At 41.2% G+C, this 22506-nt stretch overlaps 4 protein-coding genes across 5 annotated transcripts; 2 read left to right on the top strand and 2 right to left on the bottom strand.

Moving 5' to 3' along the window:
- Nucleotides 1-134: 134 nt before the first annotated feature.
- LOC132792472 (uncharacterized) lies at nt 135-2438 on the top strand. The gene is made up of 2 exons (XM_060801872.1): nt 135-2256; nt 2350-2438. Exon 1 carries the CDS (start codon nt 611-613, stop codon nt 2204-2206), a length of 1596 nt encoding a protein of 531 aa, XP_060657855.1. The 5' UTR covers nt 135-610; the 3' UTR covers nt 2207-2256; nt 2350-2438.
- A 136-nt stretch (nt 2439-2574) lies between these two features.
- Nucleotides 2575-17352, bottom strand: LOC132792470 (hillarin). The gene is given in 10 exon segments (XM_060801868.1): nt 2575-3365; nt 3435-3598; nt 3656-3769; nt 3832-4318; nt 4778-4794; nt 4796-5773; nt 9698-9891; nt 9960-10101; nt 12178-12679; nt 17253-17352. Coding segments are annotated over 9 exon segments (2457 nt in total). The 5' UTR covers nt 12367-12679; nt 17253-17352; the 3' UTR covers nt 2575-3193.
- A 389-nt stretch (nt 17353-17741) lies between these two features.
- Nucleotides 17742-20216, top strand: LOC132792474 (DDB1- and CUL4-associated factor 11). The gene is made up of 7 exons (XM_060801876.1): nt 17742-17996; nt 18057-18327; nt 18396-18542; nt 18602-19144; nt 19202-19357; nt 19416-19522; nt 19586-20216. Exons 1-7 carry the CDS (start codon nt 17823-17825, stop codon nt 19730-19732), a joined length of 1545 nt encoding a protein of 514 aa, XP_060657859.1. The 5' UTR covers nt 17742-17822; the 3' UTR covers nt 19733-20216.
- On the bottom strand, nt 20091-22487 carry LOC132792471 (PIN2/TERF1-interacting telomerase inhibitor 1). Of its 2 annotated transcripts, XM_060801871.1 has the most exons (3): nt 22281-22487; nt 20625-22222; nt 20330-20497 (listed from the first exon to the last, which is right to left on the bottom strand). In XM_060801871.1, exons 1-3 carry the CDS (start codon nt 22351-22353, stop codon nt 20474-20476), a joined length of 1695 nt encoding a protein of 564 aa, XP_060657854.1. In that variant the 5' UTR covers nt 22354-22487; the 3' UTR covers nt 20330-20473. The 2 variants fall into 2 exon arrangements, with proteins under 2 accessions (XP_060657853.1, XP_060657854.1); XM_060801870.1 differs by having other exon boundaries at nt 20091-22222.
- Between the last annotated feature and the right edge of the window lie 19 nt (nt 22488-22506).

The following is a 22506-nucleotide window of genomic DNA, read 5'->3' as shown; positions in this document are numbered from 1 at the left end:
TTTAAGAAGTACATATATATATTATGAATGTGTCCCCCGCCCCTGAAATTCTATATACTATATGATAAGGAGCATGAACAAATAAAGTATAAATACATGTATAATTCCATCATTTATTTATCCGGTCTGGCACGGGCAGCACAGTGAGATTGCTGCTCTTGCCAGGGGCCTAGCTGGAGGCCACCGGACGGGTCGCAGGTTGCGGATAGCGAACGGCCTCGTGCCCCCACAGTGTGGTGGGGCATAAGAGGTTAGCTGTGAATATACGGAATAAACAGCCCCGGACAGCTAGCGGATAATACGGCGGCTGTTTCCGTTTTATCGTCCAGGCGCTTGTGGGACCGCCTGCAAAAAGCATAGTCCTACACAAACACTCTTCTCTTCTGTCTTCTTATTTCGTATCTCACTCCGGGCTGGACTAACGTGTGATTCGTGCCGTGCCGAGAGTCGGCCAGGCTGAAAGCCCGGATCAACAAATAGTTCAGTCGCTAACGGCGAGCTCAGGCAAGTGGCCACCGCCTGTTCCATTTAGTGCTTTACCCGGGCAACGCGGATCTCTGCCCGGGCGGACCACACACTTCTCCGCAACTCGTGGGAATCACTAGCAAACATGAATTCAAGAAACCAAAAACAAACCAACAATCGAACACAAAAGCGAATGCATTTTCGCAATAACTCCAATGTAGCTAAGCCAGTACAGAATTCATCGAGGCAAATGATCGATAATTTTGAAACTGGACAGCGCATGGGGAGGCCAAAAACAACACCGCACTTTCCGCAAAACCAACAGCGGAATCGCAATCGGGATCAGTTGATCAGTACTCACGATAGGCTCCAACTAATGGACAATCAAAGAGGTCCAGCTCCTGAAACCTCTCAGGATGACAACATTCCAGATACACATTTTCAGCTAGACCGCAGGCCATACGCTACCAGTACGGCAGATGGTCAAGGATTCTTTAAAAATCAGTATCAAATGGCACCAGAGTACAACCGCAATCCTGAAAGAGAATCGTCCGTCTTCGGGAGGCGCTCTAACAACAGCCCGCAGCAACTGTCTCAGTTTACTCAAGCAAGGCAGCACAGTCGTAGCCCGGTACATGACCTGGATCTGGGACGCATATCACCAGAGATAAGTTTTTGGCGCGGCAGGGAAGAGGAGAATTCACGCCGCTCCCGAGAGTCTCCTGGTGCTAGCAATCGTCACGTTGTCCCAGAGCAAAGTGAGCCTCAGATGGGTGAAGCAGAGCACAAGATCAATACAAACAAACGACAACTCTGTGGCTCCCGCGTTAAGTGGTTCTACCGCTATATCAAGCAAGGATTTTCTCGCGACGAAGCATTTTTCATGGCTAAAGAGCCAACTCAGCCATCAGCTAAATACAGATCCGAACTTAGTCGTAAACATGGAAAACCAAGTCCTCTGATGCATAGACCCAATACTGCAGTCATAAGTCCAAGTCGTGAGCTCAAATTGCCAAGTCCTACGTTGAATAGACAAAGTCCTGAGCCTAAAAGACGAAAACCATCGTGGGACGATGACCGTCCTGGCCCATCCAAAAGACTCGAAGAAAACGAAGAACGGTTGAAAATATGCCTCATGCCACTGGGTTATCCAAGGGAGAAGCTAACCCACCAAGAAAAACTAGATCTAGAGGAGGCAATCACAATGGAGGTGGCGTCCTCGAAGCTGGGAGTTCCTTTACGCTTCACTTCGGTAGCATTCAAAACCGGCTACTTGGAAGTGGAATGCTTCAATAAGTTTTCAGCTGATTGGTTAATGAGAACCGGACCGCAGTTGCCAGAATATCACGGTCATCCCGTGGAGACTAAGATGAAGCGGCAACAGAAGGAGCATATTATTACAGTTTACCTCCCTCGTAGTGCTGGCAAGTCTGAAGACTTTCTTCTCCAATTAATAAAATCACAGAACACGCACAACATCGATTTGTGGTCTGTAGTCGGTCGAGCGGATAGCAGAGATGGTGATGCTGAGGTTGTGTTCAGCATTGACGATCAGAGCGCAGCTGAAATCGCCAGCAACGGCCATACAATCTTTTATCGTATGAGCAAAATTCCTGTTCGAGGACTGGAGCAAGTTGACAGTGGCCAAAAGAAGCCCTCAAGTGAAGTTCTGTCGCGAGCAAATCAACATTCTCCTTCCTTTGGTCGCAATAGAGATGGAGGATTCATCGAGGATTATTAACATTCCATGGGGATTGAATATTTATCTATATTCTATATATATATTTCCCAGTACGTTCCTCGATCTGTGACTCCATTTCTTATTGTGAAATAAATGCGATTAAGTGTGCCATACAATCATTAAAATCTTTTTCTTTTTTTCAGTCATCGCACTCAAAGGATATGCCAATCCTTCAGAATCAATGCGTAAATAGAAAATATAAATATCTACGAAAATTTGAAGATCCTTAAAAGAAGCTCATGGCTTCAGAAATACATATATTCCCTTTCTTGTCAGGGAAAAGATTCTGGTGAAAGGAAAATATGTCTAGATAACTGCGGAAGGTAAAAGGCTAAACATGCATAGTACAAGCATAAATATAAATCACGTTTTAGTATGCCAAAAATACATAAGTTTAATATTGATTTCACATTATCATAGTGTTTAATTACAGGGTGATTGTCATTGTTGCAACAAATTGTAGCGTTGATTCAATTTCAGATATCAATATTTAAATAAAAAAACTTTTGTATTAAAGACAAGACATCTCTGTCTCATTCATTCATAATAAATTATTAGGCATTAATATTAATTGATAATAAGTACAACACATATATAAGAATTGGATCAATCAGGTATTACTAGGCAAAATTAAGGACTAATGATTAGAGTCTAGAGTATTTACATTGTCTTTTTTTAGTTTTTGTTTTGTTCTTTCCAATTCAATTCGAATGCCAATCTGTTAATATTAGTTATACGCAATTTGCGTATGCTTGTATAAAAAATGATTGAAGCCTGAAATGTGGATTAACAAATGATTGATTGAGCATGATTGATGTGGACATGATTTCCCATTTTAGCACCTGTACAGTGGAAACTACTACCGATGCGCTTTAGTAGCTATTACTTAATTCACAAACTAATCATTAATATTGCATTTGTTGTTCTTGTTGTTGTTGTTGGTTGATGACGGTAGCAATCAAAAGGTGTCGCATTCGATGTTGCACTTCAATTGCGCTTGGACGAGTTGATTAAATATTTACAGCAATGTGTCAGCAAATGCTTCTCGCCGGACGATGAGGAGGAATTGTTATTGTTGTTGTTGTGGTGATTGTGGTGTTGCGGCGCGCCCAACTCACGTGTGTATATATCGAGGCCATACTGACCCTCCTCCGGGAAGCTGCAGAGAGAGAGAGATAAATAATTGCGAATTAAGCGCAAGGCACTCGATAGTCGAAGTGGGACTCACTTGATGATGAACGTGACAATGTCATCGAGTGTGCTGTGTGTCACATACTTGGCCAGCTTCTTCTCCTCGATGCCGTTCTTGTGCAGCGTTGCCATGAAGTCTGTCAGCGGCCGTGACATGCGGAACTGCAGATCCAAGCTGCGACCGGCAAAGATGAGCGGGTCCTATAGGGAAATGAATTTGTTTTAAACTGCGACTCTTTATTAGATAAAACTATTTACCTGATGTGTGATGGGTATGAGTCCAAAGAGACGAGTGGCCTTGGTGGGACCCCATTCACCGCTGGCACAATCCGGCAGCGGCACCATAACCGTCTGCAGCTCCTCGCAGCAGATCTGCAAAGCAAAGAATAACCATAAATAACAGTTTCACAAGTTGTTGAATTTTTTGTACGCACCTTAAACTTGCACACAGACTTGAATTTCATGGGTTCGCCTGTCAGATACTCCTGGGGCGTCACTGCATTGGCGAAAATATCGAGCAGGAAGGCACCCGAGCACGGTGCGTGCACGCGGAAGGCCACAATGTTGCCAATGACGGACTGCATCACGAACCGCTTGAGCGAGACGCCGTCGTAGGAGAGCTCTTCGTCGCTGTCGTAGAACTTGAGGTTGTAGTGAAAGATCAGGCAACTCTGCATGTCCGTGGGCATGGCAATGCGCACAGTGGCCGCGCCCGTATCGTCTGTGAAAACCACTGCCCCGTAACCCTCGTCGGCAAAGTGCAAACCGTAGCGGAAGAAGAGCGAGCGAACAAACGGTAGATTCTCGAACTCGCGCAGCGTTATGGGACGCTTTAGCAGTTGCCATTCCTCCTGCAGCGGATAGAACTCGTAGATAAACTCCCGCGGATCGGTGAGAAAGTAATGGTCGTCATACTCGTACCTAAAAGATTGTCAACCAGTTAGAGCAGGCAGTTGCAGGCAAGAATAGGATAAATATTTCGAACATCAAGGAATGGTCAAATACTTGGCATGATAAAAGCATCAGTAAATGACTCACAATTAATTTTCATGTGATTATTATCCAATCCTAACAAAAACCTCAAAAACTAACTTTAATATATTTATTCTCCTACGGTTGGCTACCTTTCAAATAAAGATCAATTTTTATCTAGAAATATTATTTCTGTATGCGGCTGATCTAGATTTTATGATCTTCATTTTATGATGTTCATATAGATAGTCAGACGAACTGAAAAAAAATGGCTAATCCATAGATATCAAGAATGGTTTATAGAGTTCACGACGTTTTCTTTTCGCAATTACTTAATAGTTCGTCGGTCCTAATTTATAAAGGTTTTTACTCTTTGGAAGGTGGATGTAATTCATCTAAATTACTTACCGCAAACTGTCGTTTTTTGCCGCGTCCCTGTTTGGGCGCTTCCTTGGCGTTGACCAGATGCCGTGCACCCCAGTTGCACTGAACAAAGCGCCAGGCGCCGGCCACATAGACAGCATTCCAAGAGTTGCGGAAACGTGAATCTTGGAACTTGACCCCTGGCTGGTAGCCAGCGCTCTTGGAGTAGCCCTTGATGACGACACAATGCAGACCAGCGTAGCTGCAGAGACGCTTGAACAGCACATGGTAGCTCTCGGTACCGTACTTGATGCCACGCAGCAATCCCATGGGAGTGTCGCCTCTGAGATCATCGTCAAAGTGCATGGCATTCAGATTCTTGACCGTAATCCAACGGAAAATCGTGCGCGCCTTCTCAATGTCCGTGGTGCAACGACCGACGAGCTGGCGCACCAGATCCGTGAAGGTTTTCTGATCCTCCTGTGCCACCGAGATGGCAATGCGATCCACATCCTCGAACTCAATGGGATCCGTGTAGATTTGAAATTTGCTGACAGCTGGCGGCGCTGGAATTGGAGCATTCAACGGGTACTCAATGGGCACGGCACCCTCGCTGAACTCATCGTCGAGGAAGATACTTTCGCTCTGCATGTACTCGGAACGGCGGGCGCTAATCAACTCCAACATTTCGCTGGACTGACGATCCACCAATGCTGCAGTCTCATAGCGTTCGTGCTCCAGCATCTTGCGTGTGATGCTCTCCTTTTTCTTGCTGCGTCTCAACGTCATGTTCTTCTCCAGATCCTCCTTCTGTTGCTCGTGGCGCAGCGTCAGAATGTTGGCCTCATCGCGATTGCGACGCGACGTGGCAAGCTCCTTCTCGAATTTGTGAGTCAGGCGCTGCAACTCGCGCTCCCATTCGTCCTGGAACTCGTTCTGTATTTTGCGATCCTCCTCTTCGCGTTTTCGCGCAAATTTCCTATACAGATCGTCCTCCTCTTTGCGATGCTTCATCTCCAGGCGCGCCTGCTCCTCGCGTGCCTGTTAGATAATGCGGGGAAAAAAGGATTAATTATGGCAAACGGACCAGAGAAAGCGTTCAATGAATTGTGGCTATATCTTAACTTGTGGTTGTGGCTGTATGTTGCAGTTGCAGTTGGATTTTCGCTGCGGCTTTTGCAATGCTTGGCTTGTTAACTTGGCTAATTATAATGCCACGCTTCAGCTGCGACGCTTGGCAAAATATCTGACATTAGCTGCCACAGCCACATCAGCAGCAGCAGAGTCCAAGCGATACATGCCACCCGCAATTCCCCGCCCCTCTCCCCGCTCGCTGGTCACGCATTGCGTGCACCTTCCGATCAATGCAACTCCAACTCCAACTGCAACTACAATCGACTCACGATTTTTAGACCATCTCACAAAAGTTTCACCTACAATTAACGGTAATGGAAATTCTACGAATCCATCATTATTTCAAGCAATTGAAAAACGAAAGAATCTTATTTTTAACTATGCCATATTAGCAATTATATGCGAAATAGTAGACTGAATTACAAATATTAAGTATACGCCAGGTTATTAACACAGTAATCGTATTAAATAAAAAATGAAATATTTTCAATTTTCAAGTGGATTAAACGAAATTAAATCGGAGACTCAATATTTATGAATTTAAATTAAGCTTATTAAGCTTAAGCGTGTTGTGGCTTGTGGTCAGCTTAATATTTGAATGAAATTGCATTTCAAGTGTTGACAAACGATAGCTACAAGCTACGATAGCTTTCAAGTCAAATTTGTATCCAGTGTTGACAAGCGACAGCTGCAGCTTTTGCATCGCAAAACAAGTTCAAAGCGCAACGAGGGTTGACAATGGCATAAGGGTGACATAAGCTTGAAAGTATTTGAAACTTCTGACGAATTCACCAAGCAATTAAAATACATTTGTGAAAAATGATACAAAAAGCATGACATTTGTATCGCTCGTTCACACAATTGACTGTTATTTCTGTTTTGAGCATTATTCAATTACTGTTTGTTGTTGGTTTTCATAATTACAGAGGGCTTGCTGCATTTGTGAATTGCATGTTGCACTCCACTTCCTTGGCCATAAGTCTGGCAAATAATACGGCATTAAACAAATTAGCTATGCTTTTGCTATGCCTTAATTAATGCTTCCGCATGGGAATTTTGAAGCATTTAGCGCCGCACAACGCAAACACATATGTAAACAATAGCAAAAGCAATAACAATATGCAATTAAAACCAAAATTCAATGTCAAGTTCAAAACAATAACTATAAAAATAAAATAAAACAAAAAGAGTAATAAGCAGCCGCAGCCAAAGTAGCCAAACAGTAACAACAACAACAACACCAGCTAAATGGTTCATAGCCCCGTTGACAATGGACAGTTGAAATTGCGTGAGCGGCTTAGTGAGACCAGAGCCAAAAAAAAAAAAGCTGCGCACAATATTGAGAGCAACAACAGTTATTACGCCCACAGTGACAAAAGCAAAGCAAAGAATAAAAGCAACAACAACGAGAAGCAGTAGCAACGGCAGCCGACAGCAGTCGAAAAGCAAAAAAAAGCAAAACCAAACTGAAAACGAAAGTCCAAAAGCGTCGAAATTAATTATTGCATAAGTTACACAAACAAAAGCTGCACACACACACACACTCTGAAAGACGGAGTGACTGACATCAATTGTAAATTGGCCATTTGCTGCGTCTGAAAAAAAAATGCGCAAAAAGCTCAAAGCAAAAGCTAAGCTTGAGGAAGTATTTGTGAGAGCAGTCACACTAACAATAACAATTACACGCATACGCATTGCATAAGGGCCTCGAAGGGTGCGAGAAGAAGACGCACAGAGTGAGAGTGGGAGTGCAAGTGCCAGTTAAAGCGTGAAAGAGAGCAGCAAGCAATGTGCCAACAAGAATGAAGCTACCAACTGCGACGTCGCTGTCGACTGCGACTGCGACTACGCTGCTGTCAGCTGAATGATGAAGCAAATGCTGCGACGATGTCGTCGTTACTTTCACTCTGGTGCGCATAATTTAGATTTAGCAACGTTGGCGCAGTGCACTGCAGCCGGAAAAACAAGTGACGGCGACGCGCATAGATATCCGTATATGGAAATCTATGCTGGCAGCTGAGACGCTTGGACTGGACAGCAACACACTGCTGGTCAAAATAATGTGCACGGTGCGTTAAACCAGCTTCAAGTGAACTCTGAAGTTGTGCTGCATAGTTTATGTTTTTTTATGTTTCTTCTCTTCTGTGTTTTTTTTTGGTGGGTGTGTGAGTGAGTATGTAGTACATATGTCTGTCTGTCAGTCTGTGTGTGTGAGTGTGAGTGTGCGTGGCAGTTGTAAAACATGCAAAATTTTTAATGATTGCATGCATGCAATTTTTCACATATTTTCTATTAGACGACGGCGACGGGACGGGACGGGAGGGGAATGTTGCGGCTTTTGCGGTGTGGCAACAACAAAGCCATCAAACACCTGTTCAAAATTTGTTAAATTGAGCGTTGCAATAATATGCGCTTGCCGCTGCTTAGGAGTTGTGTTTGGTTTTTGTTGTTGCTGATCACTCGCGTGTGGCATTCTCAAAAGTGAAAGAAATGCTATTTTGGTGGCACTGCCACAAAAAAAATTAAAACAAAAACAAAACCAACGGCAGATCACCAACAACTGGAAAAAAAATTGTGCGATTTTAATTTCGTTTTTGAAATCAGTCTTTTTTCTGTTTTTTGTTTTTTTGTTCGTTTACGTAAAATGCGATTATAATGCTTTCACCGTCATGCAGATTTGCCAGATTTGCAGCGTCAACTTGCACAAGTGGCAAGTGGCAAGTCATGCGCCAAAGCCGACGCCAATGATATCAGCTCTGACCGTTAGTCCGACGCATGCACTTGCCGATAAGTGTTGCACATTGCTATAAATTGTAATCGAGGCGCCACAAAAAAAAAATAACTTGACCACTGTTTGCGCTTGTTGCACACACCACAACACCGCAACTCGACTGGCGACGCGACGCACACATTACCCGGAATCATCTGCAGCTGTCAGTGGAAGCCAAGCTAGACTCCCCCTGTTTGAGCCATCAAAAGTAGCCCACACTCCTCGCCATTAAAAGCCAAAGAGCAGTTAAGATAACGCATAAAAGTTGCAAAGTAATAAATGACGGACATGACTGCTCAACGAGCAGATACCCTGTATCCGGGACTCTGATTTCCCCCCAATTGAATGAATGTGAAATTATCAAGATGAAAGAGATAACACGATTAAAACATGAGGACAGTTAACATTAAAGCTTCAGCTATAAACTGGAGCAATTAATGCGGCAAATCAAATAAATCTTCATGAAATATGCACTGCAAATATCTAAAAATATGATTCTACTTGCAAGTAAAAGTTAACTGAGACAAAGATTGATGGAAATGGTTCGGTATAACAAAAGACTTAGGCAACAAACTTGTGCCAACAACAACAAGTGTAAATAGCACACTAGCCTACATAATCATGAGTTTAGCTGCGATTGCATTAATTAAATATACCCACCTCCCCCTCCTAACTGAACTCAGCTTGAGTTAACTTCACTTGCTACTCGTCGGCTCAACTTGAGGCGGACATAATAAACGTAGATGGCGATGGCAAACGGGCAACTGACGGAGCATTGCACAACCGTTTGTTTACAAGACACAACTAGGTAAGTAAGTGTGTATCTGTATCAGTGTGTGTGTGTTGCCAACCCGCTATAAACGTCTGAAGCAATGATTGCTGACCAGCAACCAGCAACCATCAACCAGCAACGAGCGCGCAGTTAAATTTCATTAGATGTTCTGCACTAAATAATTTCTTAATTTGCGGCCACTTGCCACTCAGTTAGAATACTCATTGATGAAGGAGTCTCAAGGGGGGGAGAGTGAAGTAAAGAGGAGGTGATAAAGAGCCAGACTCACCAGGTAGAAATCAATTGGCTTCTCGCGCGCCTTATTGTAGGCCTTTTGTATCTCCGTCTGTTTGAGAGCGTGCGCAATATGCAAAGCGCTCGCATCGAAGCGTCCATATTTGTAATCGGAATCGTTTTGCGATGGCGAGCTCACCTCACGTCCCCCATAGCCATTGGGCGTTGATTGGCGCGAGCTCAGGACACCTGCAGTCAATTGTTATCCGATTGTTCGTTATTGTTAGTTATTTGTAATGGAAATAAAGCAAACTCACCATCGATCTCGGTACGTGTGCCGCGTATTTGTTCGTTCACAAATTTGTTGGTACGCGGCGCATTCAAGGCCTGTCTGATGCCCACCGATGTCTGGTCAAGATGCCCGGGTCCGCTCTTTGGTACATGTGAACTGCAATAGACCTGCAATACAATATACAACATAAGCGAAAGATCAACCACTGAGCACTTCAAATCGCAGATCAAAATCAACAAACATTCACGTAAGTACGCACAACAAAATGTTAATTTAAATTTTGAAATTACACAAAAGGTAAGAAGAAAGCAAAAAAAAAAATACATATAAAAACCCTGTGGAATGTGGCAAGTAAAAAGGCATTTAAAAGCGATTATCATGATGAAACTGCGTTCGTTTGTAATACACAAAGCTCGCTTGCAATTGGACTCCAGATTGGGTCAGATTTGTAAAGATTAGATTTATGAAAAAGTTTATTAGCCAGTTTGTTAGGTAATCTTTACAATTGCAGCAATTACGTAGGAGAATATAGCACAGATAATTTATAGATTGGAATTTAAATATGTACTGCTGATTAGTTGGCAATTAGTAACCTTAAATTATTTGATAGGTATATACTCGATTATAATTTCAGATAATTTTTTTCCACTCTCTCCTTTTATTTAGAATCTGCCTGTTTAATCATTATTAATTATTATAAAATTTCAGTTTCCAATGAGCCCTGCTATTTTATTTTATTTCAGATAATTTTTTCTAAACACAAATACAACTAAATATTTAAATTATAACTCTACAATTTTTATATTTTATACCTTACATTATGCTTTTATCTCTAAGTTATTCTGTTAAAGTAGAAAATACCAAATTGGCCTGTACTCTTTTTTCTTCTCTTTAAACATTGACAATTGTAAATTGTTGTATTGTAGTAGTAGTATTCTATATTCAAAAATAGGTTGAGATTACTAAAATGCTACAGAATTTAAATTTAATTGGAATTCGCTTAATATATTCTAAAATCATTCAAAATAAATGCATTATAAAAAATTTAAATTGAGCCAATATTCAAATTAATTTACTGCCGACTAAAAGAATATATTTCAAATAATTTATATATTTTAATTTAATTTTAAGTTACTGCATTACTATTTGAAATAATAAATCAATATTGAATTTATTTCTACAGAATTTACTTCGAATTCTTAGAATTGAAAATGGATGCAGTAACAATCGCAAATGTGAAAAAAAGTTATTTAAAATAACTATAATAATATTCTCAAATAACAACTAATACTCAATTTAATTTACTGCTTAATAAAATACTATATTTAAAATAATGCATATAATTTAAGATATTTTTAAAATAACTTCACTAATATTATCAAAACCAAATCGATATTCAAATGATTATTTAGCATAATAAAATAATATATTCTATGGAATTCAAATTCACTTGGCATTCCTTTAATAGATCGTCTGCTTTTAAATACCAGTGACATATATATAGATAGCTAAAGAATCTATAATATATCACTGTAGTATTATTATCAGCACACATGGATTAACAAACCAGTCAAATGATATAAGTTCTTGATTGGCACAAGTGCATGAATTAAAATCGAATGCGAATACGATTCGATGGCTGATTGCATAAGTATTAAGTTCTCGATGAGATCGTCTGCTATTAAATATAATTGACAAGTCGAACGTGAATCGTTTTCATGAATAAGTTTCTCATCAATGAGGCGACTTGAGAACAAGTATTGCTGCAAACGTGTTAGCAACAAGGGAAAACTAGCAAATGAAGCCGAATTCGGATGTTAATTAATGAAATATCATCAGTTTAGCTTGTTTTAAGCAATTTGTATGGCAATGCCATAAGTCAAATTGTTTAAGCTGTACACTTTATGAACTTGTGACAGTGTTATGCTTAGCTTTTTTGCCCTGTGCAACGGCAACAGCGACAACTCAATGCTATTCACCTACTCACAGCAGGTGGCCGCCTTTTAGCTGTAGCCATATATCTGCTATATACATATATGTTTATAGATATACAAATATGCATGTGAGAGACCGCAGTGACACACATTCGCCAAATGCAATAACAAAAAGTTATTTATTATTATGCACACACTCGCATGTATGCAAAATGCGGCGGCAGCTGTGCAAATATGTTTGTTTTTTGTTGTGGCACGTTTGTCGCCTAAGTCATTTATTCTCTCTCTCTATCTCTCTCTTGTACTTACCTCTTTGTCGTCCTGCTTGTGTTGATTGTTAAAGTATGTTTTAAGAGTCAGCTTGGTGCCGCAATGGACGCACTTGAAGCAACCGGAATGGAAGAATGTGAAATCCTTGAGCGGCCCCACGCGATCCACCTGATAGACGGTCTCGCTGCAGCGGAGGCATGTGGACTCGTAGAAATTTGGACGATACATTGCAATTCCAGTTGATTCGAGAGTCAGCTGCTACTTTTACTGATTTCCGGTTATTCCTCACTGTGTGTGTGTGTGTGTGTGTTGTTGCTGCTGCTGCTGTTTCACTTTTCTTTCTAATTTCACTTGCAATTTATATTCTGTTCAATTGTCTGCCGATTTTCTGGTGCGGCACGTTTATCGGGTTCTACTCGTTTCTGCTGTTGCTGTTGCCGTTGCTGTTGCTGTCGTGACACTTTCAACACACACACCAATGCTTAATTTATTGGCCAGCCAAATTGTGCGCCATGTTCCACATCAGCTGCTAAGGCTGTAGCTGCAAAACGAAAACAAAAATCAAATCAAATCAAATAATCGCATAGTTTAAGAAGAAGCCTCGGCTGAAAAAGTCGTGTTGCGTGTGTGTGGGCATTTGAATTTCCTTTTAATATGTTATGCCTTACTATATACCTGCCCCGCACATACACTTAAATTGGTCATATCAATAGCTAGCAACACAGCAATAGCGACAACAACAGATCACATCACGACACAGCCAATACCAAAAGTGGCCAAAACCAACGACAAAGCCCAAGTCAAAGTCAAAGCCAAAGCCAAAAAGTTGCTTCATTTTTTGTTTGTATTTGGCGTCGGCGGCGGCCAAAAAACTTTCATTTTTGTTCCGAAGCCGAAGCTGAAGCGTATGCCACCGAAGTTGTGACTGTGAAAATATAATTAATGAATTTTAATCAAGTGGACACAGACACCAAGTCGTAAATGGGCAGCAGCAAGCAGCATCGCCAGCATCCCACCAAAAAATAAATCTGTGCTGACTAATGTGAAGGGTCTGTATCACAGCGTCTCTCTCTCTCTCTCTGAGTCTCAGTCTCAGTCTCAGTCTCTGTCTCCGTCTCTATGATGCCATCGACAAATGTTTGCCACCGACGACGACGACGACGGCATTGCCATTGACCTCGCGACAACAACTTGCCGCAAACGTGCAACAATTGAACTTGTTGTTGTGGCAAGCAACTGTTGCACTGTTGCAAGCAACTGCTGCACGACGACGAGAGACTGCCGCGCTGCAAATGGCAAATCGCGCCTGGCACCAGAAGGAGGCCGTCGCCATTGAATTTTTGCCATTTCCATTTGATTAATTGCTGCGATTGTTGTTGCTGCTTTTTGCACATTTTCCACAATTAAATCAGAGATGGAAAACCATAAAACTCACACACATACACGCACACACATGCAGGTAATATTAATTGATTGTTGTTTGTGAGCTGCACTTGGCCAAAATTAAAACAAATGCGGCTCAGACAGCTTTGCTTTCTTTTCAAGTTTAATGAACGTTAAGCAATTGTAATCGCGCAATGGGAGATGAGGGGAGGGCAGGGGGAGAGAGAGGTGGTTTTTATGATTAGCGCCAACTATTGCGGCATCTAAACTCAAGCTCATTGAAGGTTGCTGCCCGCGTTGGCTGCATGCAACGATGCCAAGCGACGACGACGAGCATGGAAATGTAAATGCAGCGAGCGAGCGAGCTAGCGTTTTGTAACACCAAATTATTTTGATTGGCTGTAAATTATGTTTTCCAAGTTCCGCTTTGAGGTTTTGCTCTCGATCGAGCGTTACAAAATTGCGGCACGGAAATTGTTGAATTCAATTTGCTCGCAACAAAATAATGGAAAATGCAGGCAAAATTAGTGAAATGATAGAAATGAGCTGGCAACTTTAAGCAGCTTAGAATAAGCTCGGCAGCTGCTTTTAATCTATGCATTGTTCAGCCATCGAATACCTGTTTCACTTGTCTGATTTATGGGCATTTATTGAATTTGGCTATTTAACTGCTTTCCACACATTCCAGAGAGCTAGCCACTCATCACATCACATCACCCAGCGATCGGAGCTGTAAGTAAGTTCTGTCAATGGGCTGTCCATAAATCGCTTGATAGGCCCAGCTAAGTAAATTGATTTGGCGCCGCAACACACAAAAACCCACACACAAAATCAATTGACAATCACGTATGCGAGCCATGAATGAAACGCCCACAATGTGACACCAACAACAGATCTATGATGATGCGATCATTATCAAAATGGGAGTGATTGAATGGTCTAATTAGTTGCCGATTTTGACATAATTAGCGTGTAATGATAATTGTAATAATGACAAGTGCTCGAAAGCACTTTTGCACACCAATCATCCAGCCAATCTGCCAACTGAGCTTGAGCTGGGCGGCTGTGACAAAACGCCTCGTGAGGCTTACATCACGTAGCACCGTGGTCAACGTAGTGTGACTAAGAAGCGCACTCTCGGAGGGGGGCACTCTTCCTATTCGTATTCGTATTCCTATCGCTATCGCTATCGCATTGCCGTTTATAAAGAACTTCGAAGAACTGAGGAGAAGAACTGAAGTGAAGTGAGGAGAAGTGATTTCGTATGCTTTGTCGGCGTTGAATTTCGCACATGCCAAGCATAAAAGTTGTCTCGTGTATCACTTGGCTTTTCCAACTGAATGCATTTGAATAATGTATGCGGAAAAATGCTGGCAACAAATTACAAGGCCACCGCTTTTTATAGTTTCATAACATTTTGGTCAATTTCGCTTGCAACATCTTCTTAAGATTCATTAATCAACGTGACTAAACAGTTTAATTACAATTTCTAAACGGAATACGTGTTTCAAGTTCACATGGAAAAATTTGAATTTCTTATTAGACAAACTGTGATAAATCGTTACAGGAAATTAAGAAAACAGAGAAGCAAAAAAAACTCGTTTAAACTTTTAGCGTTTGCCAGACATTGAAGGCCGCATGTAAATATCTTAAAGTGTTTTTCCAAATCTTGCTTCAGTATTACGCAAATCCTGAGCATTTTCATTAAATTGCTGACATATTATTAGGCGACTCATTTTAAGTAATTTGTATTCATTGTTGTGTGATGATTTCACACTCGAAAATGTCAAACACTTTTCGCTTTTTCTATCAAGAAATCAGTTGCTGAACTAGACATAAAGGAATCGAAAGTGGCTCGAATCAAAACATTTAAATAGATTAATAATAAAAAGAGCGGGTTGCATTTGCATAAAGAGCGTTGTGTGTTGCTTTGACTATTTGATTTGGTCTTTTATATACTTTTATCAATCAATTTGATGGCAAGTTCGTTGCCTAAGTCTTTTGTTTGGCGCTTCGATGCGAGTTGAAAATCCGATAACAATGACAATCGATAATAACGGTAAACGCAGCAATGCAACTAAAACAACAACATCAAACAACTTTATGTGACTGTATTGGCATAATTAGCGCAGCTAATCATAATGCAGGTAGCAAGTGGTGTGGAGAGGGGGGAGGGTGGAGGGGCTGTCGACCAAAACAATAAACGAATGTAGCATGTCGTTTCTTGTTATCTATAACTGGTTTCAAACTCATTACCAATGAAACAATCATAGTTATTTAAACAAAATGCAAATGATTGCGTCACTTTTGAGCCCGCTGCACAGCTACAGCTACAGCAATAGCTAAAAGATACAAGATAAAAACGAAAATAGAAAAATAAACACATTCAAATTGCGCGCTTACGAAACGAAATGAATAGCATTAAGCTACAAAAAACAACAACAATACGAGCGAGAAAATAAAACTGCTGCTTGTGATTGAAATCTTTTGCTTCCACTTGGCAAATGAAATACGCAAATATGAATGAGGAAAGTGGGCGCATGTCTCGTTAATAGTTTAAACAAATGCCCCCAAAGAGTGACTTCTATGTGAAGTACATTTTTCTGCTCAAGTACTTTATTTTCGTTAGCAAGTTGTGTTAATTGCAAGTGTGCTAAATTCAAGCTGCTAATTGAAAAATGTGTGCCGCCTCCTTCCCCTAATAACAATGCACTGCCTTTCAGAGTGGGAGAACTTTAAATAAACAAAACAAAACAAAACCAAACAAACAAAAGGAAATAAAAAGCATAACAACAATAGCAATAGCAGCGAGAGCAATGAGAGCAGGTGCCTGCTATTGGTTGACCCTGCTCTCTCTATCTCTCTCTCTCGCTCTTCCTCCCCCTCTAACTACTATACACTTGCTTGCATCTATGTACTCGTTCTCTCCCTCTCTGTGGTTTGGTGTCTCGCTCTCTCGCAACGTCAGCGGCGCATGCTTGCAATCTTTCACTTTTTGTGCGCGCTCCACTTTTTGTAAATTATTTCTCGTCTGTTTTTGTTTTTGGTGTATTATTATTATTATTATTATTTTTGCCTTGATTATACACACGCGATATATGCAAGTGGAACTGGAAAGCTGCCTTTTTTAGTTTTCTTGTTTGTAGACTTTATGCACTTTGGGCCCTTTGCTCTCGCAGCTCCCCAGACTCCCAACTGTTTGACATACTTTATACTTTGTATTTTAGTATTTTCAATTGTTCTCTCCTCTTGTTCTTACGACTTGCGCTTGGGCTTCAGTTTCGGTTTTTTTTTTGTTTTATGTGCTGTTTATGTGATCATTTGCGAGTGTGTCTGTGTGTGTTGTTTTCTACGCAGCTAAACAACTTTCTTCTCATGCGTTTTAAAGGGGCGCGCGTTGTGCAAAAGTATTTATGATAAATTTCACACACACATGCATATATCACACACAGACTCACACACACACACACACTTGTAGAAAGCATAAGCATAAGCTGGTATAGCAACAAAACTCGCCACTAAATCACACATATGGACACTCACACACGCACATTCAGTTCAGTGAGCACACACAAAAGTTTGGCTTTGGGTCTGAAGCACAACGCAGATTCTTTTTATTTGTACAACATTTTTGGCATTTTTGTCATATTTCTGATGTATGCAAGCATACAGTTCAACTGAATACTAACACAAATACGAAATATAAACGGGAATGTAACAAAATTCATTACCAAACACACACTTATACACGCATACAAGTGCAAAGGTAAAATAAAACCGACCGCTATTACACGCTACTTTCACGACGATCGCTTTGAGACTGACTCTTGAAGAGCTTTGAGCTATGAACAAGCTTTGAGTAGAAAACATTCATGTTAAGTAATAGAGGTCTGTTAACTAACAGGAAATGGTCTCTAATGTCGTTGAAAATGTCAAAAATACTATCTTTGCTTATAACTTTCTGATTACATTTCAAATTATCTCTATTTGAAGAAAACTAAAATGTTTCCTTAATGTGATCTGACTTATCTTGTCTTAAATGATTCGCACTTTTCCCAACAATTTGAAATTTTTAAAACTAAAAGCAAAATGTTATAGATTAGCAACGAAAACAGTTTAAATCTCTAAAATATACCGAACAGTGTTCCATAACGCCACTTTGCACCTGTCATCGATAACTTGACAGCTGACTGAAAGGTATCGTATCGACCGACCTCCACATTATATCGACAAATTATCTACAAACAAAATAGAGAATTGGAACATCCAGTATCATTTCGTTGTTAGTTTATAACTTTAGAATGGGTAATGCATTGCAATTCCCAAGTGACGACGAGGATGTTTGGGAGTTCCCCGAGGACTACGATGTGATAAATTTTAATGTCGACGCAATGGACGTGCAATTGCGACGTCCAAATTACATACCAAACAAGCTGCCTGTAATTCTAAACAAACCAAATCTGGACAAATTTCAAGTAAGCACGAAATTATTTCTTATCAACCCTATTGTTGAAAGTTTCTTCTTGCTGATACAGAAAACAGACATGTATAAAGAAATAAAGGCACGCAGCAGTTTGATTAATAAGAAATCGCGAGAACAACGCTGGAATCTGTTGAACGCGCTGCAACATCGTGAAAATGGAATTACAGCGCCTGGTTATTCATCATTCTCGCCCAGTCAACAGCGCTTCTTGTCCAACTTCTATATACCCAATCAGAAGGCAATGCGACTGATGTCTTTGGACGCCAAAGTGTTTGTCTCCAAGTTCAATAAAAGCGGCAGCAAACTGTTAACAGCATGTCAAGGTCACCATCAATCTTTTGTTACCACTTTTCGACATTGTAATTGTTAATGCGCAATTTGTGCTTTGCAGATGGCTTTGTGAGGATTTACGATGGCTCCAAAGGCACTTACCACTTGATCAATCGTATTAACGCACGTGACGTACAATGGAGCATTACCGATGCTGATTTCAGTCCGAATGGACAGCACTTTGCCTACTCCACCTGGTCACGCTCATGTAGGTAGCGCAGCAAACACTACGATTCTATTGTTCATACTCGACTTTCACTTTTGCAGTCTACATCATGCCCGTGAATGGCACCGACGACGACTGTCAGTGGATCGATGTGGACGATACGTCTAGCAGTCGTGTGGCGATCTTTTCACTGCGCTATTCGCCCACTGGCGATAAAATCATTGGTGGCAGTGGTAATTCTACGGTTATTATTGGTGATGTTGCCACACGCGCCACACAAATCTTACGCACTCATCGCGCGCCTGATATTGATGTGAATGCTGTTAGCTTTGTGAATGACAAGGATCCCAATATTATCATTGCTGGCTGTGATGATGGCCTTCTGAAAGTATTCGATTTGCGTACGTCATTTCGTTCTCGTTATCTAAACAAATCCGTGCTATCATTTATTGGGCATTATGACGGCATAACGTACATTGATCCCCGCAACGATGGTTATCATGTGTTGTCTAATTCCAAGGACCAAAGCATTAAGATCTGGGACATGCGCCTACCCAACAGTCACCGTAATCGTCCGGCTTCTCGCTCACATCTGAATTCGAAGGCCAGGTGGGATTATCGCTGGGATCGCGTACCACGCGAATGTAAGCTTGCATATTTATTAATTCTGTTCTTGGTATTAACTCGCAACCATTTTGCAGTTTATAATCCACACAAAGCGCTCGATGGCGACAGCAGCATTATGACTTATCGTGGCCACCGTGTGAGCAAAACTCTGCTTCGCGCCAAGTTCTCGCCTGCGGAGCAAACTGGCCAGCGTTTCATTTATACCGGTTGTGCTACGGGTCGTATTATAAGTGAGTTTCATACGAGGAAATTTTACTTGTCATTTCTCTTAAACAAGTATTATTCCAGTTTACGATGTGCTTACGGGCAAAATTCGTGAGGCTATCGAGGGGCATCGCAATGTTATACGTGATTTGGATTGGCACCCAGTGCGGTCCGAGATTGTGTCCAGCTCGGTAATAATATTGTCGTCCAGCTTCACATTCGCAATAGCTAATTGTTAATTTTCAAATTTTTAGTGGGATTCACATGTGCATCTGAACAACTTTAAGAGGAATATGGCTCCAGTGTCGCATAAGCGACGTCGCAGCTCCGCGCGAGACAATTTGCCATTGCGGCGGTCGCGTCGCCTGGCTAACAGATCGGATTCAACTAGCAGAGCATAATGTTAGTTTTGTATACATACTGTATAGGATACACATTATAATTAACGTTAGTTTAACACTACAATTACTTTGGCTATGCAAATGGAATCAATACATAAGTTTTAAATTACAAATGGAATCAATTTATAAGTTTGCTAAGGTACCACGTAATCACACGCGCTAAACACCTGTAAGCTGTAAACCAAAACACAAAAGTCCCTCTTGGTTCAATGAACAAGACTGAAGACACGGCACACAGAAGAGAGAGCAGAAGAGGGAGCGCTGTTGATTCGGCCTCAGGCCTCGGAACAAGTTTCAATCTCCACCACCTTCAAATCCATCCATCCCAACTACAACATAATTCAAACAATCACTCAACTAACATTTAAAAAATATTGGTTTGTTTATTATAATAATAACTATTACATTATTGTTACATATTAAAATGTAAACTATGTACAACACTAATATTATACTACGCCTTTAAGAATTCAGTTGAATTATATTTTTCGTGTTTCAATGTTGATGTTCACTAAATTCCTGAGAATAATTGACGTTTCTTCACTGCTCTCACAGCTGCTTTATGTTTATGTTTGGGTTTTGTTATGCCAACCTTCGGTTCATTGATGTACTTGCTAGTTTTGCCTTCCCAAAGATTGAAAATACGCAGATTATCGTTTTTTGCTTGCACCACTTTCAGTTTTATATTTTCGTCGACATCGTATCCGGTTATGTGTGCTATCGTCGAGTTCCTGTACGCCTTCATATCGAAGATGTAGAATTTTTCTGCGCAAAATGAAGAGATTGGGCATACATTGAATGAGTCTCGCTTTTTAATAAGTTCCTCGTAAGAAAGGTATTGGCTGTTGTCAGACTCAGTATCTGCATCAGAACTAGAAGATTCAGCACTTACTTCAACGTTCTTATGATTCTCTGGCTTCTTTTTCTTCTTCGATTTCTTGTTAGTTTCTTCTTCTACTGGGGTTTCTTTTGTTTCATTCACATCGACATCCTCATCTTGCTTATCCTTCTTTTTCTTTTTACGCTTTGGCTGGCTTGTTTCCTCGGCTTCCTCCACTTGTTGCTCCAACTCAATGGCATCTGCTTCGGCTGCCCGCTTGGATTTCTTTTTCTTCTCCTTGGAAGTAGCTTCATCGGACGGCACAGATTTCACTTCAGGTTCGGGTTGCTGCTTCTCCTCGATTTCTTCGGCAGCTCGCTTCGACTTCTTTTTCTTTTCCTTGACAACAGCTTCAACAGACACAGCTTCCACTTCGGACTTAGGTTGCTGCTCCACTGTAGCTGTTTCTTCGGCAGCACGCTTTGACTTCTTTTTCGTCTTCTCCTTGGTAGCAGATTCCTCGCTTGGAGTGGCTTCGACTGCTTCCTGAGCCTGTTCAGCGTCCTCTTCAGGTGCACGTTTCGACTTTTTCTGTTTCACCTCATTAACATCCTTTGTGTCTATTTCTGGTTCATCTGCAGCTTCTTCAGCTACATGCTTCGATTTCTTTTGCAGTGGCGGTTTCTCTTCAGTCAACTCACTCTGCTCCTCAGATGCACGCTTCGATTTCTTCTTTTCTTTCTTCTTCTTGACAGATACAATCTCTGCTTCTACTTCTGGCTCAGCTTCAGCTTCTTCAACCACTTCTTTCGACTTCTTCTTCTTCTTTATCTTGGAAGCAGTTTCTGTAACTGGGGAAGATTCAATTACCGTTTCCTCTTCCTCTTTCTTGGCACGCTTTGATTTATTTTTCTTCTTTTCCGGTTGAGCTGTCTCTTCAATCTCTTCAGCATCATTCAGAGCAGCTTCGCCATCTCCATTTGGAAGCGGTGTCGCTTCCTCGGCAGCAACAAAAGAATTGTTCTTGAACCTGTTTTTCATAGCTTCCATTTTCTGTTTGAAATAATCATTAACTGACAGTCCAGTGCTCACTGTGTGAACACCAGCAAAATTGGGATCAACAGGCTTCTCCTCCTCTGCTGGCTGCTGCTCTGCGGGTACAACAGGCTCAAAAGGTGCATCGATGTCTTCTGTAGCCTTTTTGCCAAATATGTTGGCCAAATCTTTTTCACTGTATCGTGATAAATCTTTGCCACGCGTAAACTTCTTATAGTGCACACGGGCTTTGCTCTGCTTGGACTTCTCCTCCAGCGAGACTCCACTTATGTTATTTTTCAGGGTTTTGCTCTTAACCTTTTTTTCAGGTGTCGTCTCCCTAAAACCGAAGCCCATAGGACGAGCTTCGTCCTCGGAAGCGGATGCTGCACCGCTATTATCATTTGTATTTGGAGCATCGTCGGCACTGCCGCCATTGAGTGAATTTAGCAGGCCATTGAAACCCTCTTCATGGATGGTCCATTGATCATCGCGGTTTTCGTAGCCCAATCCTTCGGCATCATTTTTAAAACGAACGCGCACAAAGTCTTGTGAGCCATCTTCGTTAGCACCCAGCCCGCGACCCTTAGACCAGCCCATTTTCTCGAGCATTTTCGTGCCAAAACGTGCGGAATCTGCAAAGCACAAAACTTATAACACAAATTGTTGAATTTTAATGCATTTTTTCTTCACCTTCATAAAGCGCTTTGCCGCGCGGACACAAATTGTACTTTTTACGGCGTCGTGGTTCAGCAAGCATAGCCATTTTGAATACTAATTCTTGAGCACTTTAAATATAAACACTTTTAAATAACTTTCATTAATTGTTTTGAACAATAAATAATAATAAATTTAAGTTAAAGCATTAGGCTACAATCAAAAAACGCTACTTCTGTTAACACGTGCAAAACAGCGAGAC

This window comes from Drosophila nasuta, chromosome 3 (assembly GCF_023558535.2).
Source record: "Drosophila nasuta strain 15112-1781.00 chromosome 3, ASM2355853v1, whole genome shotgun sequence".
Taxonomy (NCBI): Eukaryota; Metazoa; Arthropoda; class Insecta; order Diptera; family Drosophilidae; genus Drosophila; species Drosophila nasuta.
This window is presented reverse-complemented; position numbering and strand designations above follow the sequence as displayed.